General features: G+C 38.9%; 1 protein-coding gene across 1 annotated transcript; it reads right to left on the minus strand.

Moving 5' to 3' along the window:
- Window positions 1-3,570: 3,570 nt before the first annotated feature.
- Window positions 3,571-17,557, minus strand: LOC308311183 (NADH-cytochrome b5 reductase 3-like). The gene is made up of 9 exons (XM_080757776.1): window positions 17,345-17,557; window positions 16,277-16,402; window positions 15,668-15,740; window positions 15,045-15,151; window positions 14,812-14,941; window positions 14,380-14,463; window positions 14,066-14,151; window positions 13,568-13,667; window positions 3,571-4,957 (listed from the first exon to the last, which is right to left on the minus strand). The coding sequence occupies exons 1-9, from the start codon at window positions 17,363-17,365 to the stop codon at window positions 4,785-4,787; spliced, it is 900 nt and encodes a 299-aa protein (XP_080613902.1). The 5' UTR covers window positions 17,366-17,557; the 3' UTR covers window positions 3,571-4,784.
- Between the last annotated feature and the right edge of the window lie 775 nt (window positions 17,558-18,332).

The raw sequence follows: 18,332 nt of genomic DNA on the forward strand, positions 1-18,332 counted from the left end.
CATCATTTTGGACCATGGGCTATAGCCCATATCGTACGGCATACTATAGCGCGCCGTTTTTCATCATTTTTGAGGATTTTTTTAAAAAAACGAAAAAAAAAAAACGATGGGTTATATCCCATGTTTTTTTTAATTAAAATAAAAAAAGTTAGCCTCGTTTCTCATCATTTTGGACCATGGGCTATAGCCCATATCGTACGGCATACTATAGCGCGCCGTTTTTCATCATTTTTGAGGATTCGAAAAAAATGACGAAATGACAAAAACGATGGGTTATAGCCCATGTTTTTTGAAATTTGGAAAAAAAAAGTTAGCCTCGTTTCTCATCATTTTGGACCATGGGCTATAGCCCATATCGTACGGCATACTATAGCGCGCCGTTTTTCATCATTTTTGAGGATTTGAAAAAAATGACGAAATGACAAAAACGATGGGTTATAGCCCATGTTTTTTGAAATTTGGAAAAAAAAAGTTAGCCTCGTTTCTCATCATTTTGGACCATGGGCTATAGCCCATATCGTACGGCATACTATAGCGCGCCGTTTTTCATCATTTTTGAGGATTTTTTTAAAAAAACGAAAAAAAAAAAACGATGGGTTATATCCAATGTTTTTTTTAATTAAAATAAAAAAAGTTAGCCTCGTTTCTCATCATTTTGGACCATGGGCTATAGCCCATATCGTACGGCATACTATAGCGTGCCGTTTTTCATCATTTTTGAGGATTCGAAAAAAATGACGAAATGACAAAAACGATGGGTTATAGCCCATGTTTTTTGAAATTTGGGAAAAAAAAGTTAGCCTCGTTTCTCATCATTTTGGACCATGGGCTATAGCCCATATCGTACGGCATACTATAGCGCGCCGTTTTTCATCATTTTTGAGGATTTAAAAAAAAAAAAAACGATGGGTTATAGCCCATGTTTTTTGAAAAAAAAAAAAAAAAAGTTAGCCTCGTTTCTCATCATTTTGGACCATGGGCTATAGCCCATATCGTACGGCATACTATAGCGCGCCGTTTTTCATCATTTTTGAGGATTTGAAAAAAATGACGAAATGACAAAAACGATGGGTTATAGCCCATGTTTTTTGGAAAAAAAAAAAAAAAGTTAGCCTCGTTTCTCATCATTTTGGACCATGGGCTATAGCCCATATCGTACGGCATACTATAGCGCGCCGTTTTTCATCATTTTTGAGGATTTGAAAAAAAAAAAAAAAACGATGGGTTATAGCCCATGTTTTTTGAAAAAAAAAAAAAAGTTTGCCTCGTTTCTCATCATTTTGGACCATGGGCTATAGCCCATATCGTACGGCATACTATAGCGCGCCGTTTTTCATCGTTTTTGAGGATTTGAAAAAAAAAAAAAAAAAAAAAACGATGGGTTATAGCCCATGTTTTTTGAAAAAAAAAAAGAAAAAAAGTTAGCCTCGTTTCTCATCATTTTGGACCATGGGCTCCTGGTTATTTTCGGAGGTTTTCTTTTTCTTCTTTTCCCCATGTTGAAAGTGATCTATGAAAAATGATCTCCATGTAACCATGGGGATGCGTGGTATGAGAGAGAGACGGTGGCGCGGCTTCCATGACAACTTCAAGGCAAACTCAAACTTAATTGGAAATATTGTCCAGGTAACAATAATCCCATTCTTTCTGGCACAAACGTTAAACGCAGTTTGTCACTCTGTTTGACAGTTTTCCCTGGACCCTTATTAGATCGAGAGCATACAATGAAACCAAATGGACCTGTGAGGGGCTGAGGGCCCATTTGCTTTCATATACGCTTTCAAGAATTACATTATTGCTATTGTTAAACATCTGCATTTACAAGAAGTCTCCACACTCTCCACAGAAGTCTCCCACTGTACCTTCGCCAGGCAGCCTCTGTAGACCTTCTTAAAGCACAGCTCAAGAAAAGACCCACTTCTACACTCTTGCTTTTACATTTTTTGTTGTTCATGTCCTCACTGTATTGCATTACAATTACTGCTATTATTTTTAATGTTTTATTCCTTGCTTTTCTTTTCTTTCTTTCTCCATTAATGCTCCGTACAGCATTTCATGTCATACTTTACTTTACATGTCATAAATACTTTGAATAGGAGAGACGGAGTTTAATTGCCAGTCAAAGCAAAGACTGGATGATCATGGCACGTCTTCGCAGGACATGCTTGTGTGAGGGTGGAAATGTAGATGTTTTGGTTTTGTGGTTTTTGTGTGATTTCCTGTGTTTTATAATTTTACATGCTGTAGAGTGAGATTATTGCAGAGTGATTTTACTTTCTTTATTTTTTTGCTTAATATTGTATTTCTGTTTGAACTGCATGATTTTGTATAACTTTATTTTTCCACTGACTGGCTAAATGGCTAGTATACACTATAAGGCCAAATTCCAATACCCCAAATCTCGGCCACTCCCTCACTCACACTCCAGCATGGCGGTGTTACAGTGAAATTGGTGACCTTCCCAGATATGTGACCATTTTTGGACTTCACACAACTTACATGGAGGTCTTTATATACGTGGCCTAAAGCTAAATACCGCTAAATTGAACCTATGCTACCATGGACTATAGCCCATATCGTACGGCATACTATAGCATAGAAATGTAAAATTTACATTTCAACGAAAGGACCTGTAAATGACAACACAAAAACTAAGGCACTGGTGTCGTACTTCTGGTTTACCGGAACGGGGTGCAACTCCCTGCAGTGCCCTGCTCAATTTGTTGTATTTACATGGTTCATTGGTCTCAGAGGTCATCGCTATAGTCTTCATCATTGAGTGTTGCGGAGGATTGCGGAGAGTTGCGGAAAGCGTAATTGCGGAAATTGCGGAATTGCGGAAATGGTGGATAACTTTTTTTTTCAAAATTGCGGAATTGCGGAAAATTCGGAAATTGCGGAAATGGTAATTGCGGAATTGCGGAAATGGAAATTACGGAAATTGCGGAATTGCGGAAATGGTGGATAACTTTTTTTTTCAAAATTACGGAATTGCGGAAAATTCGGAAATTGCGGAAATGGTAATTGCGGAAATTGCGGAATTGCGGAAATGGAAATTACGGAAATTGCGGAAATGGTGGATAACTTTTTTTTTCAAAATTGCGGAATTGCGGAAAATTCGGAAATTGCGGAAATGGTAATTGCGGAATTGCGGAAATGGAAATTACGGAAATTGCGGAATTGCGAAAATAGTGGATAACTTTTTTTTTCAAAATTGCGGAATTGCGGAAAATTCGGAAATTGCGGAAATGGTAATTGCGGAATTGCGGAAATGGAAATTACGGAAATTGCGGAATTGCGGAAATGGTGGATAACTTTTTTTTTTAAAAAACGGAAAGCGTTATTGCGGAAATTGCGGAAAGCGTAATTGCGGAAATTGCGGAAAGCGTAATTGCGGAAATTGCGGAAAGCGTAATTGCGGAAATTGCGGAAAGCCTAATTGCGGAAATTGCGGAAAACGTAATTGCGGAAAGCATAATTGCGGAAATTGCGGAAAGCATAATTGCGGAAATTGCGGAAAGCGTAATTGCGGAAACTGTTGTAGAGGGTGCCGACATACTCAGTTAATAATTTTAAGATGGAGAACTTGACCTTTATTACAATATTTGGAGACAAACGGGTTGCATAATAAAATTCAACACAACTTCAGTGGTATGTAGTGGTTAGTCAACGGACAGAATAAACGCATTCAGATGGCAACCAAATTCAAAATGTAAAATGTAACATACTGGTGCATAACCCATACTGTAGGTACAAGACTTCCAACGACTCACAATAATAATGAGGTATTGTGACTGACAGATGCGACGAGTGCTCGCATACAAATAGTTGTTGCACGAATAAAGCTTTGCGAATATTAAGGCACTGAGAACTCAATACTTCAAAATATACAATAGCAAAATAAACAAACGGAGGGGCAATAGATTTGGTTAAACCACAGCACGTGATCACATCAACGGTCTGCAATAATCAGCTCAAGACGCATAGACAATCGTGTCAAATGCCAGTATTGAAAACACTTGCAAACACAACTACTATATACACACCTCAATTGCCAAACAAACATGGTTACCAACCATTTTCATCCTTTAAACAAAATGCCACTTTTGTAGAGGTTTGGCTTATGTAGTTTAACTTGCCATAAATCAGCTCCAATAATTCACGCGTAGCACTGTACCTGAATGACCTCTAGCACGGTGTGTTGAACTCCACACTGCACCTGACCCAGTTTGACCTAGCAGCTTCCAGTCAGTGTTCTAAACTTAACGCTGTAATCTGTGTCAAGTATGAATCTGTTTTGAAGCAGATATTACTTAACTATTTTCAGTTGTTGATTAGAAATGTATATTCTAATTGGCTTCTATTGTACAGCCAAACTGTCAAAAGCCCTCTTAGCACAAAGCAAATTAGAATATATTGGGGTACTCTGTACTATAGGGACCGAACAATGAGGACCGTTTTTAAATTATCTAAATTCTATTCAACTGTAGAAGATATCTCACTAATATTTGGAGTCACTGGCATTAACTACAGCACACAACCCAAACCTCTACCAAAGTGTAATTTAGCTTTATTAACATTCGACATTAACATGAAATGGTCCAACGTGAATTCAAAAAAATATATATATATCTAGTGCAATTACAACCGCTGCAAGAGTGCTTAAATGCTTTAGGGTTGGATATGTTTACGCCACAAGGCGCCCACTATTTGCCTCGGGGTCGAGTCTTCGGCGTTAAACCCCGATATATCGATGCTGCTCGGTGCTCTCAGTGCTGAAGCCTCTAGAAGCTGAACCTCTCGCTGTTGGAGTGGCCGACCTTATCCAGATTGGGGTTGCAGGCAAACTGGATCATAGGAGGCGGTCCACACAACAGGATGATGGTGTCGTCGCTGGGTGGAGGCAGGTGGTCCCTCACCATCTCTTCACTGATAAAGCCTTGGCTGTATTCCCAGTCTGAAACAGACAAGGGGTTTGGGTTTAAGCAGACGGGATTCCAAAAAAAAAAAAAAAGTAATGCAGCAGGGTGGTATTATTACTGGTCTACAGAAAAGGTCACAACTAAATCTGATTCCCTCAACGGTCATCGTCTATTCTGGATTATTCTGTTTAGTTTACAGCAGCGGTTCTCAAACGTTTTATAGCCCATGTTTTTTTTTATTTTGAAAAAAAAAGTTAGCCTCGTTTCTCATCATTTTGGACCGTGGGCTATAGCCCATATCGTACGGCATACTATAGCGCGCCGTTTTTCATCATTTTTGAGGATTTGAAAAAAATGACGAAATGACAAAAACGATTGGTTATAGCCCATGTTTTTAGAAATTTTGAAAAAAAAAGTTAGCCTCGTTTCACATCATTTTGGACCGTGGGCTATAGCCCATATCGTACGGCATACTATAGCGCGCCGTTTTTCATCATTTTTGAGGATTTGAAAAAAATGACGAAATGACAAAAACGATGGGTTATAGCCCATGTTTTTAGAAATTTTGAAAAAAAAAAGTTAGCCTCGTTTCTCATCATTTTGGACCGTGGGCTATAGCCCATATCGTACGGCATACCATAGCGCGCAGTTTTTCATCATTTTTGAAGATTTGAAAAAAAATGACGAAATGACAAAAACGATGGGTTATAGCCCATGTTTTTTGACATTTTGAAAAAAAAAATTAGCCTCGTTTCACATCATTTTGGACCGTGGGCTATAGCCCATATCGTACGGCATACTATAGCGCGCCGTTTTTCATCATTTTTGAGGATTTGAAAAAAATGACGAAATGACAAAAACGATGGGTTATAGCCCATGTTTTTTTAAATTTTGGAAAAAAAAGTTAGCCTCGTTTCTCATCATTTTGGACCATGGGCTATAGCCCATATCGTACGGCATACTATAGCGCGCCGTTTTTCATCATTTTTGAGGATTTGAAAAAAATGACGAAATGACAAAAACGATGGGTTATAGCCCATGTTTTTAGAAATTTTGAAAAAAAAAGTTAGCCTCGTTTCTCATAATTTTGGACCGTGGGCTATAGCCCATATCGTACGGCATACCATAGCACGCAGTTTTTCATCATTTTTGAAGATTCGAAAAAAAATGACGAAATGACAAAAACGATGGGTTATAGCCCATGTTTTTTGAAATTTTGAAAAAAAAAGTTAGCCTCGTTTCTCATCATTTTGGACCGTGGGCTATAGCCCATATCGTACGGCATACCATAGCGCGCAGTTTTTCATCATTTTTGAAGATTTGAAAAAAAATGACGAAATGACAAAAACGATGGGTTATAGCCCATGTTTTTTGAAATTTTGAAAAAAAAAGTTAGCCTCGTTTCTCATCATTTTGGACCGTGGGCTATAGCCCATATCGTACGGCATACCATAGCGCGCAGTTTTTCATCATTTTTGAAGATTTGAAAAAAAATGACGAAATGACAAAAACGATGGGTTATAGCCCATGTTTTTTGAAATTTTGAAAAAAGAAGTTAGCCTCGTTTCACATCATTTTGGACCGTGGGCTATAGCCCATATCGTACGGCATACTATAGCGCGCCGTTTTTCATCATTTTTGAGGATTTGAAAAAAATGACGAAATGACAAAAACGATGGGTTATAGCCCATGTTTTTTTTAATTTTGGAAAAAAAAGTTAGCCTCGTTTCTCATCATTTTGGACCATGGGCTATAGCCCATATCGTACGGCATACCATAGCGCGCAGTTTTTCATCATTTTTGAAGATTTGAAAAAATGACGAAATGACAAAAACGATGGGTTATAGCCCATGTTTTTTGAAATTTTGAAAAAAAAAGTTAGCCTCGTTTCTCATCATTTTGGACCGTGGGCTATAGCCCATATCGTACGGCATACCATAGCGCGCAGTTTTTCATCATTTTTGAAGATTTGAAAAAAAATGACGAAATGACAAAAACGATGGGTTATAGCCCATGTTTTTTGAAATTTTGAAAAAAAAAGTTAGCCTCATTTCACATCATTTTGGACCGTGGGCTATAGCCCATATCGTACGGCATACTATAGCGCGCCGTTTTTCATCATTTTTGAGGATTTGAAAAAAATGACGAAATGACAAAAACGATGGGTTATAGCCCATGTTTTTTTTTATTTTGGAAAAAAAAGTTAGCCTCGTTTCTCATCATTTTGGACCATGGGCTATAGCCCATATCGTACGGCATACCATAGCGCGCAGTTTTTCATCATTTTTGAAGATTTGAAAAAAAGACGAAATGACAAAAACGATGGGTTATAGCCCATGTTTTTTGAAATTTTGAAAAAAAAAGTTAGCCTCGTTTCTCATAATTTTGGACCGTGGGCTATAGCCCATATCGTACGGCATACTATAGCGCGCCGTTTTTCATCATTTTTGAGGATTTGAAAAAAATGACGAAATGACAAAAACGATGGGTTATAGCTAGGGATGCACCGAAAGGGAAATTCTTGGCCGAAACCGAATACCGAATATAGGAAACAGTTGGCCGAAAACCGAATACCGAATAGCCGAATACATCTTTGTTGTAAAGCTACCTGATTATGGAAAAAGACATGATTATGGCAAAACCTAAACACTTATGGGTCCATTAAAAAAACATCTAATTAATTGGAGGCTTTGTGATTAATTAATCTCAAATAATCACATTTTAATCGCATATCAATAGGCCTATTTGACCTGAGCAGTGAGCTTTTTTTTTCTACATAAGCATAGGCAATAAAACAAGTAGTAATAATAATAGTGATAATAATATTATTTATATAATGCTTCTCTGAGTACTTAAAGATGCTTTTCAAGGGGAACATGAGAACTAATAAAAAACAACTTTATTAGGGAAAAACTAAGACTATGGAATAAAATAAATGAAAGTGGAATGAGATAGCTGGGGAAAGTAATATTCTAGAGGTGGGTTTAGCATGTCTCTGAGAAGTGCATAGTTTCGACAGGTCTTCCTGCTGTGGACACTGGACAGTGAAACTAAACACGGGCAGATGCAAGGATAGTCTATCATTCATTTTATAATGGAAACCAGCAACATGTTGATGCAAAGACGTGTAGCTGCTCCAAATGATATTCCCATTCGTCTTTGTGTCTGCCCGTGTAAACCTGGTGTAAACGCAGCATCGAGTGTGAGGTGTTTAGTTGGGGAACGGATGGAAAGTACTATAGTGTTATTAAGGAGGACTCCTTCTAACGATATGGACCAGAGCAAAACTAATGTTAGCTCCCATGCTAGCTAGTAGCTACCCTCGTCAGACAACACCACCACCATCCAGATCGGGTGGAAGGCAGCTGCTGATATGACGTTGCTTGTGCCCGTGGATGGGAAATAAGATTTAAAAGTCTATGGAAGCGCGGATGAAAGCACAGATGTGTGCAACAATAAAGTTGTGTCGGACTCGGATCTGTCTGTGCATTCCGTCTGCTGACTGCTGCTCGTGTGTTGTGAGTGACTATCTTAAAGAGCGTCATAAGCATGCGCCCTTCCTGCGCTGGAAGTAGCAGATCTACAAGTTATGTACCCGTCGCAATGCACAGCGCTTTGGGCTTGTACATCTGTGTTTTTCCCGCAGTTTAGTTGAATTATATCGATTCACAACTTTAGGACCACTACTACTATTCGGTGATATTTTTCGGCTTATTTGAGCCGAAACCGAATAGGCCGAAAATACATTTTTAGCCATTTTCGGCCGAATATTTTCGGTGGCCGAATTTTCGGTGCATCCCTAGTTATAGCCCATGTTTTTTGAAATTTTGGAAAAAAAAGTTAGCCTCGTTTCTCATCATTTTGGACCGTGGGCTATAGCCCATATCGTACGGCATACCATAGCGCGCAGTTTTTCATCATTTTTGAAGATTTGAAAAAAAATGACGAAATGACAAAAACGATGGGTTATAGCCCATGTTTTTTGAAATTTTGAAAAAAAAAGTTAGCCTCGTTTCTCATCATTTTGGACCATGGGCTATAGCCCATATAGTACGGCATACTATAGCGCGCCGTTTTTCATCATTTTTGAGGATTTGAAAAAAATGACGAAATGACAAAAACGATGGGTTATAGCCCATGTTTTTAGAAATTTTGGAAAAAAAAAGTTAGCCTCGTTTCTCATCATTTTGGACCGTGGGCTATAGCCCATATCGTACGGCATACCATAGCACGCAGTTTTTCATCATTTTTGAAGATTTGAAAAAAAATGACGAAATGACAAAAACGATGGGTTATAGCCCATGTTTTTTGACATTTTGAAAAAAAAAATTAGCCTCGTTTCACATCATTTTGGACCGTGGGCTATAGCCCATATCGTACGGCATACTATAGCGCGCCGTTTTTCATCATTTTTGAGGATTTGAAAAAAATGACGAAATGACAAAAATGATGGGTTATAGCCCATGTTTTTTTAAATTTTGGAAAAAAAAGTTAGCCTCGTTTCTCATCATTTTGGACCATGGGCTATAGCCCATATCGTACGGCATACTATAGCGCGCCGTTTTTCATCATTTTTGAGGATTTGAAAAAAATGACGAAATGACAAAAACGATGGGTTATAGCCCATGTTTTTAGAAATTTTGAAAAAAAAAGTTAGCCTCGTTTCTCATAATTTTGGACCGTGGGCTATAGCCCATATCGTACGGCATACCATAGCGCGCAGTTTTTCATCATTTTTGAAGATTCGAAAAAAAATGACGAAATGACAAAAACAATGGGTTATAGCCCATGTTTTTTGAAATTTTGAAAAAAAAGTTAGCCTCGTTTCTCATCATTTTGGACCGTGGGCTATAGCCCATATCGTACGGCATACCATAGCGCGCAGTTTTTCATCATTTTTGAAGATTTGAAAAAAAATGACGAAATGACAAAAACGATGGGTTATAGCCCATGTTTTTTGAAATTTTGGAAAAAAAAGTTAGCCTCGTTTCTCATCATTTTGGACCGTGGGCTATAGCCCATATCGTACGGCATACCATAGCGCGCAGTTTTTCATCATTTTTGAAGATTTGAAAAAAAATGACGAAATGACAAAAACGATGGGTTATAGCCCATGTTTTTTGAAATTTTGAAAAAAAAAGTTAGCCTCGTTTCACATCATTTTGGACCGTGGGCTATAGCCCATATCGTACGGCATACTATAGCGCGCCGTTTTTCATAATTTTTGAGGATTTGAAAAAAATGACGAAATGACAAAAACGATGGGTTATAGCCCATGTTTTTTTTTATTTTGGAAAAAAAAGTTAGCCTCGTTTCTCATCATTTTGGACCATGGGCTATAGCCCATATCGTACGGCATACCATAGCGCGCAGTTTTTCATCATTTTTGAAGATTTGAAAAAAAATGACGAAATGACAAAAACGATGGGTTATAGCCCATGTTTTTTGAAATTTTGAAAAAAAAAGTTAGCCTCGTTTCACATCATTTTGGACCGTGGGCTATAGCCCATATCGTACGGCATACTATAGCGCGCCGTTTTTCATCATTTTTGAGGATTTGAAAAAAATGACGAAATGACAAAAACGATGGGTTATAGCCCATGTTTTTTGAAATTTTGGAGAAAAAAGTTAGCCTCGTTTCTCATCATTTTGGACCGTGGGCTATAGCCCATATCGTACGGCATACCATAGCGCGGTTTTTCATCATTTTTGAAGATTTGAAAAAAATGACGAAATGACAAAAACGATGGGTTATAGCCCATGTTTTTTGACATTTTGAAAAAAAAAGTTAGCCTCGTTTCTCATAATTTTGGACCGTGGGCTATAGCCCATATCGTACGGCATACCATAGCGCGCAGTTTTTCATCATTTTTGAAGATTTGAAAAAAATGACAAAATGACAAAAACGATGGGTTATAGCCCATGTTTTTTGAAATTTTGAAAAAAAAAGTTAGCCTCGTTTCTCATCATTTTGGACCATGGGCTATAGCCCATATCGTACGGCATACTATAGCGCGCCGTTTTTCATCATTTTTGAGGATTTGAAAAAAATGACGAAATGACAAAAACGATGGGTTATAGCCCATGTTTTTTTGAAATTTTGAACAAAAAAGTTAGCCTCGTTTCACATCATTTTGGACCGTGGGCTATAGCCCATATCGTACGGCATACTATAGCGCGCCGTTTTTCATCATTTTTGAGGATTTGAAAAAAATGACGAAATGACAAAAACGATGGGTTATAGCCCATGTTTTTAGAAATTTTGAAAAAAAAAGTTAGCCTCGTTTCTCATAATTTTGGACCGTGGGCTATAGCCCATATCGTACGGCATACCATAGCGCGCAGTTTTTCATCATTTTTGAAGATTCGAAAAAAAATGACGAAATGACAAAAACAATGGGTTATAGCCCATGTTTTTTGAAATTTTGAAAAAAAAGTTAGCCTCGTTTCTCATCATTTTGGACCGTGGGCTATAGCCCATATCGTACGGCATACCATAGCGCGCAGTTTTTCATCATTTTTGAAGATTTGAAAAAAAATGACGAAATGACAAAAACGATGGGTTATAGCCCATGTTTTTTGAAATTTTGAAAAAAAAAGTTAGCCTCGTTTCTCATCATTTTGGACCGTGGGCTATAGCCCATATCGTACGGCATACCATAGCGCGCAGTTTTTCATCATTTTTGAAGATTTGGAAAAAAATGACGAAATGACAAAAACGATGGGTTATAGCCCATGTTTTTTGAAATTTTGAAAAAAAAAGTTAGCCTCGTTTCACATCATTTTGGACCGTGGGCTATAGCCCATATCGTACGGCATACTATAGCGCGCCGTTTTTCATAATTTTTGAGGATTTGAAAAAAATGACGAAATGACAAAAACGATGGGTTATAGCCCATGTTTTTTTTAATTTTGGAAAAAAAAGTTAGCCTCGTTTCTCATCATTTTGGACCATGGGCTATAGCCCATATCGTACGGCATACCATAGCGCGCAGTTTTTCATCATTTTTGAAGATTTGAAAAAAAATGACGAAATGACAAAAACGATGGGTTATAGCCCATGTTTTTTGAAATTTTGAAAAAAAAAGTTAGCCTCGTTTCACATCATTTTGGACCGTGGGCTATAGCCCATATCGTACGGCATACTATAGCGCGCCGTTTTTCATCATTTTTGAGGATTTGAAAAAAATGACGAAATGACAAAAACGATGGGTTATAGCCCATGTTTTTTGAAATTTTGGAGAAAAAAGTTAGCCTCGTTTCTCATCATTTTGGACCATGGGCTATAGCCCATATCGTACGGCATACTATAGCGCGCCGTTTTTCATCATTTTTGAAAAAAATGACAAAATGACAAAAACGATGGGTTATAGCCCATGTTTTTAGAAATTTTGGAAAAAAAAGTTAGCCTCGTTTCTCATCATTTTGGACCGTGGGCTATAGCCCATATCGTACGGCATACCATAGCGCGCAGTTTTTCATCATTTTTGAAGATTTGAAAAAAATGACGAAATGACAAAAACGATGGGTTATAGCCCATGTTTTTTGACATTTTGAAAAAAAAAGTTAGCCTCGTTTCTCATAATTTTGGACCGTGGGCTAAAGCCCATATCGTACGGCATACCATAGCGCGCAGTTTTTCATCATTTTTGAAGATTTGAAAAAAATGACAAAATGACAAAAACGATGGGTTATAGCCCATGTTTTTTGAAATTTTGAAAAAAAAAGTTAGCCTCGTTTCTCATCATTTTGGACCATGGGCTATAGCCCATATCGTACGGCATACTATAGCGCGCCGTTTTTCATCATTTTTGAGGATTTGAAAAAAATGACGAAATGACAAAAACGATGGGTTATAGCCCATGTTTTTTTGAAATTTTGAACAAAAAAGTTAGCCTCGTTTCACATCATTTTGGACCGTGGGCTATAGCCCATATCGTACGGCATACTATAGCGCGCCGTTTTTCATCATTTTTGAGGATTTGAAAAAAATGACGAAATGACAAAAACGATGGGTTATAGCCCATGTTTTTTGAAATTTTGGAAAAAAAAGTTAGCCTCGTTTCTCATCATTTTGGACCATGGGCTATAGCCCATATCGTACGGCATACTATAGCGCGCCGTTTTTCATCATTTTTGAGGATTTGAAAAAAATGACGAAATGACAAAAACGATGGGTTATAGCCCATGTTTTTAGAAATTTTGAAAAAAAAGTTAGCCTCGTTTCTCATCATTTTGGACCGTGGGCTATAGCCCATATCGTACGGCATACCATAGCGCGCAGTTTTTCATCATTTTTGAAGATTTGAAAAAAAATGACAAAATGACAAAAACGATGGGTTATAGGATTGTTAAGGACCGCCAAATTAATGTGTATTTGGCCGCAGACCCCCTCATCTGAAAATATATTGTGCCAGGTTCCTCCATACAAGATTTGTGGCGTTCAAAGGTTTCAAAAAGATATTCCCAATTTTACACATTTCTTTCGAGATTAATCTTATTTTTAATTAGCAGATCTTCAAGCTCACAGTGCATTGTGAGTTTATAGTGTTGTAGACGGGGTTAAAGTGGTCAAACAAGATTTTGCGGGATCTGGTCGCCAAATCCCGCTTAGAGAACTGCTCCTCTACAGTAGCTTTTCTTACCCTCGGGTGCCTGGTCCACGGTGAACCACAGCTTAAAGCGGTCAGGGTTGACGGCCGCAATCTCTTCCAACTCTGGTCGAAGCAAGATGTCTTTCTCAGTCTGTGTGTGTACAAGTGGGGTGGGGCAGTTGTGGTATTTTTAGTAACTCGCCCAAGGGTGGCCTCTCTTATAGAGAATAGAGATCACGCATTCCCATGACATCAGAAAGCAAGTGGCAGATGAGATGACACATCACTTAGTTGTGAACATTTTGAATTAAAAAGAAATCAGGCCCGTCTGAAGTGAGTGGTACTGTACAAGCCCTCCTCCCTGGCCTGTGTGTGTGTGTGTGTGTGTGTGTTAGACTGTGCAACAGTGACACTTGGTGGTGAACAAACGCTATTTTCGTGCTCGGACACAGCCACACAAATAGCCGTCTATAGGAGTGGTCGAAAAATAAACATCTAGTGTTGCAAATTGCAGCTAGTATTGGACCACAGAGTGCTTGTGAAATTCACCTGGTTGGCAAAGAGGAGGTGACACACGGTGGTGTCCTGAGGATCCTTCACCACAGCTGTGACGAGCTGCAGCATGGGAGTGATCCCTGAATCAAATGCACACACACAGTACCACAACATTAACAGCAGCAACGTTTTGTCAATGCTTAGACAATGTTCTAACAGTGTTGAGTAAATAACTCAACATCATCATTTGAGAAATGTTTTAAATTCATGCTCTACTTTCGAAATATCGAATAACAGAATATAATTCTCAGGGTGTGACGAAACTACTAAAAATAAATCAGTGGTTTCGGATGTGGATGAAGCCTTACCCGTTCCACCAGCAATCAAGCCCACTTGTGTGGCTTTCTTTATCACAGCTGGCGACTTCTTATCCTCTTGGATAGCAAATGTACCTGTTGGGAGACGGACAGCCACAATATGCAAGATATTATCTATTGTTCCTTGCCATTGAGCACATACATCACACCTTGCACTAACCGCAATGTACCTGGATGTTTGAGATTATTGTACGTATGTGTTCATTGAAGAAGTTTTATATGGGTTTAGTGTCGCTGTGAATGCCGTATCGGCGTGTACAGAGAACGGGAGAAATCGCAAGGAGTGTTCTCATTTACCAACCTTAGAATGACTGATATGCCATACAATGTATGGCATATCAGTCATTCTAAGGTTGGTAAATCAGTTGAGACATTAAGTTACCTATGAAAGCTATACCGTGATGCCACAGTGACGCCTCTCACCTTTGCCCTTGTAGACGATCAGGCCACTGGGCCCTCTGAAATCGATCGTGTCGTTGATCTTGAGGCTCTCCAAATACTGACTCATCTTCCCACCTTCTGGATACTTGGGATTGACATCCTTGAAGTAAATCTGAGAACCGGTACGAATGGGAGAATTTGATTTAGTAAATGCATGGATATTCAACCTAGCACAAATTCCTAGCAAATATATTAAGTTGCTCTGAAGTCTCTACCTTCACTACCAGGTCCACGTAGCCTTTGTCGTCATCGCTGGACACGGGTGTGTATGGCCGAACGACCAGCTTTCCATCTATTTTGGTAGACAGATAAATGTGCTGCCCTGGAAGCAGATGAAAGTATTAGTAGTGCCAGTGTTCCAGAACTTATTTGACAGTAGGACAATGATTAACAAGGAGTGTACGAATACCAAACGAGTCGCACCTTTAACCATCTCGCCCCGGGCGTACAGCCTGCGGAACTGCACCGCCTGGTAGCTAAAGTAAATAATGCTTAAAACTAGCCTCAGTAAACCTAACCTCAGTAAAACTATGCCTAACCCTAAACTTATTTCTAACCTTATTCTCAGTAAAACTAAATAAAAAATACAAGAACCGCGGCATCCGAGCGGTCGGCGGGAAAATAATCGAGGGGCGAGATGGTTTATGGGCGACCGCACCTAATACCGAGTGTACTGCCAGAAGAATACAAGTTATCCGCCATAGACAGTGTTGCATTGGTCATTGCATGCGGTACCAAGACGTCCCCCCTGGCCTCTAGAACATGCGTCCTGGCCAGCTAAATTACCTGTATTTTAAGTCTTGGAAATCAATATCCAGAGTGAATCGGAAATACTAACCGATGGGGAGTCCAAGGATGTGCTCTGGAGATGGCAGAGCAAAACGGAATTTCCTTGTGTCATGGCTGACAATCTGTAACGCAAGCAAATCAGAAAAACCAAGGCATTAAAATCATACAAAATCACATGTAAATGACACTGTTATTCCAAGTTCACAATGATTTTAACACAGATTATCCAGCCGTGCTTGGTTTTCAGGGTTTCATTCGTCAAATTACTACCTGCCCACATAATGTTTATCAAGAATGGAATACTTTCTGAATAATGACAGTTGCTATAATCAATTCAAACAAACATACATGAAAGACAATAAGCAATATGGATGAAAAGACATTATGTACCAGCTTGCATGACTTAATCATGGATTGTTCTATACAGGAAAGCAACGTTATGGAAACTACAATCCAGAACTTATTTATCAGTAAGGACACTTATTTTACAAGGAGCAGGCCTGAAGAAGAAGAACCTGAAGCGCAAAACCAGTAATGTGGTGGTCTCTCACAAGAAGAAGATGCAGGTTCTTATCCCCGGGCAGGACACGAAACGTAAGGAATGGGATGCAGCAATAATATCATCTTTGAGAGTGGGGACATGCAGATATACATTTACCTGTTTGTCTATCATCCGTAGTGCAACCTTAACGTTTGGGTCCTCTAATGTGAGGGCTGGCCTCCTCTTGGGGAAGAGCAGTCTAAATAGGAGGTTTATGATGGAGTCAAAGCCACCCCGGATCAGCTGAATTGATGAGGACAAAAATATATATATAAACATACGTTAGGATTTATAGTATTTAGTATAGTTTTAGTGGTTCTTTACTTAATTAACCTGCGGGTCCCCACATGATTTTTTTTTTCAGGTGAGGACATCCGAAACCACTGATTTTACCAAAGTAGTTTCGTCACACCCTGAGAAATATATTATGTTATGATATTTCAAAAGTAGAGCATGAATTTAAAACAATTATCAAATTATGATGTTGGGTTATTAAGGACTTTAATTAATCAAAAAAAGACCATGTACGCTACTGCATCAAAACTAATTAATCAACAAACTACCGTATACAATAAAAACTGGTCAAACATTGGCCAAATAATATATAAGAAGTTGTGAGCTTGTGGATCTGTTATTTTCACAGTAATTCGAATTACTGTGAAAATAACAGATCCACAAGCTCACAACTTCTTATACATGGAACCGAGTCAAACTAAATGTAATATGCCTCAACTCATACAGTTCCAACTAGTGACATGTCGCCGAAGATAGCCGATCTTATCTACACACAAAGCTCGAAACGCCTCGCATTTGTGTGAGCTTGTATATAAGATGCAGGGCTATTTGGGCGAGCGGCACCGTCATACGACGACGTGTAAAACCGACCAGGCTTTAAGATGAGATATAACACACATTTATTTAAGCTGCCTCTAAAAGCCTCCAAAAGTCATTTTAGGGCGTTGTCACTCCCATGAATCGTTCCTCAAATGCCCTCCTTGCACAGGAGGAGAAATGAGTCATCATGGCATAGTTTTCTGGTCGCTAGCCTTTCCTCTGTGTATGCGTGTGTGGACATCATGCTAACCATTAAGGCAAGTTATCATTAGCATTAGCATGACTGCGATGGGAAGAGAATAATATTGTTCGTTTTAAAACATTGTTGTTGTTTCTTATCTGTATACTTACACCAACGATGTAAGACAGCATCTTCGTTTCAGAATGAGAACCCGCGGGGTCCGTTTGTTTATCGGTGCGACAAAAAAAACTAAAACAAGCAAATGGCTTGATGTTTTACGCGAACCGTACAGTGAGTGTACACACGGAGGGAGCTGTCAGAGAAGTGTGTCAGTTGTTTAAACTGGTGGTGACTCTGGTGAGTGAACTCAACTGTACAGCTGCTCACTACACTTCCGCATTATTATCGTCTCCACCGCCCTCCTTCATAATAAAAGGCGAGCGTCTCGAGTCGTTCCATCACAATAAAATACACCTAGAGATTATTAGACTAATTTCTACAACAGATCAGGCCCATTATTTATTCAGCATTTGAGCCACCAGTGCACGGACCACCATTTGATGACATTTATAGCTCATCGTTGGATAAGATGTTGTCCATGTTAATGGTACGATCGTCGAGACTCGAAAGATATCATTGATCAAAATAAGAATTATCCTCGTTTCTCATCATTTTGGACCATGGGCTATAGCTTATATCGTACGGCATACTATAGCGCGCCATTTTTCATCATTTTTGATGATTTGACAAAAATGAAAAAATGAAAAAAACAATGGGTTATAGCCCATGTTTTTTGAATTTTTGAAAAAAAAGTTATCCTCGTTTCTCATCATTTTGGACCATGGGCTATAGCCTATATCGTACGGCATACTATAGCGCGCCGTTTTTCATCATTTTTGATGATTTGACAAAAATAAAAAAATGCTGAGAAATTCTCCGATGACTCCTCCATTGTGGGCTGCATCACGGAGGACAAAGACGGGGAGTACAGGAGCGTGGTGGAGAACTTCATCGGCTGGGCGGAACAAAACCACCTGCTGCTGAACATTAAAAAAACCAAAGAGCTGGTGTTCGACGCTAGGCGGAGCAAGAGGAGGACCCCAGCACCCATCACCATCCAGGGAGAGGAGGTGGAGATCGTGGACTCCTACAAGTTCC

The sequence above is a fragment of the Protomyctophum bolini genome (assembly GCF_963924005.1).
Source record: "Protomyctophum bolini genome assembly, chromosome: 23".
Lineage (NCBI taxonomy): Eukaryota > Metazoa > Chordata > Actinopteri > Myctophiformes > Myctophidae > Protomyctophum > Protomyctophum bolini.

What these genes read in the sequence shown, in the direction of transcription:
- LOC308311183 (XM_080757776.1), bottom strand. Translation starts at nt 17,365, where the DNA reads ATGCTGTCTTACATCGTTGGT. An exon ending in TACGGATGATAGACAAACAG is followed by an intron (nt 15,741 to 16,276) that starts GTAAATGTATAT and finishes CTTGCGTTACAG; the next exon opens with ATTGTCAGCCATGACACAAG. An exon ending in GATCGTCTACAAGGGCAAAG is followed by an intron (nt 14,464 to 14,811) that starts GTGAGAGGCGTC and finishes GTCTCCCAACAG; the next exon opens with GTACATTTGCTATCCAAGAG.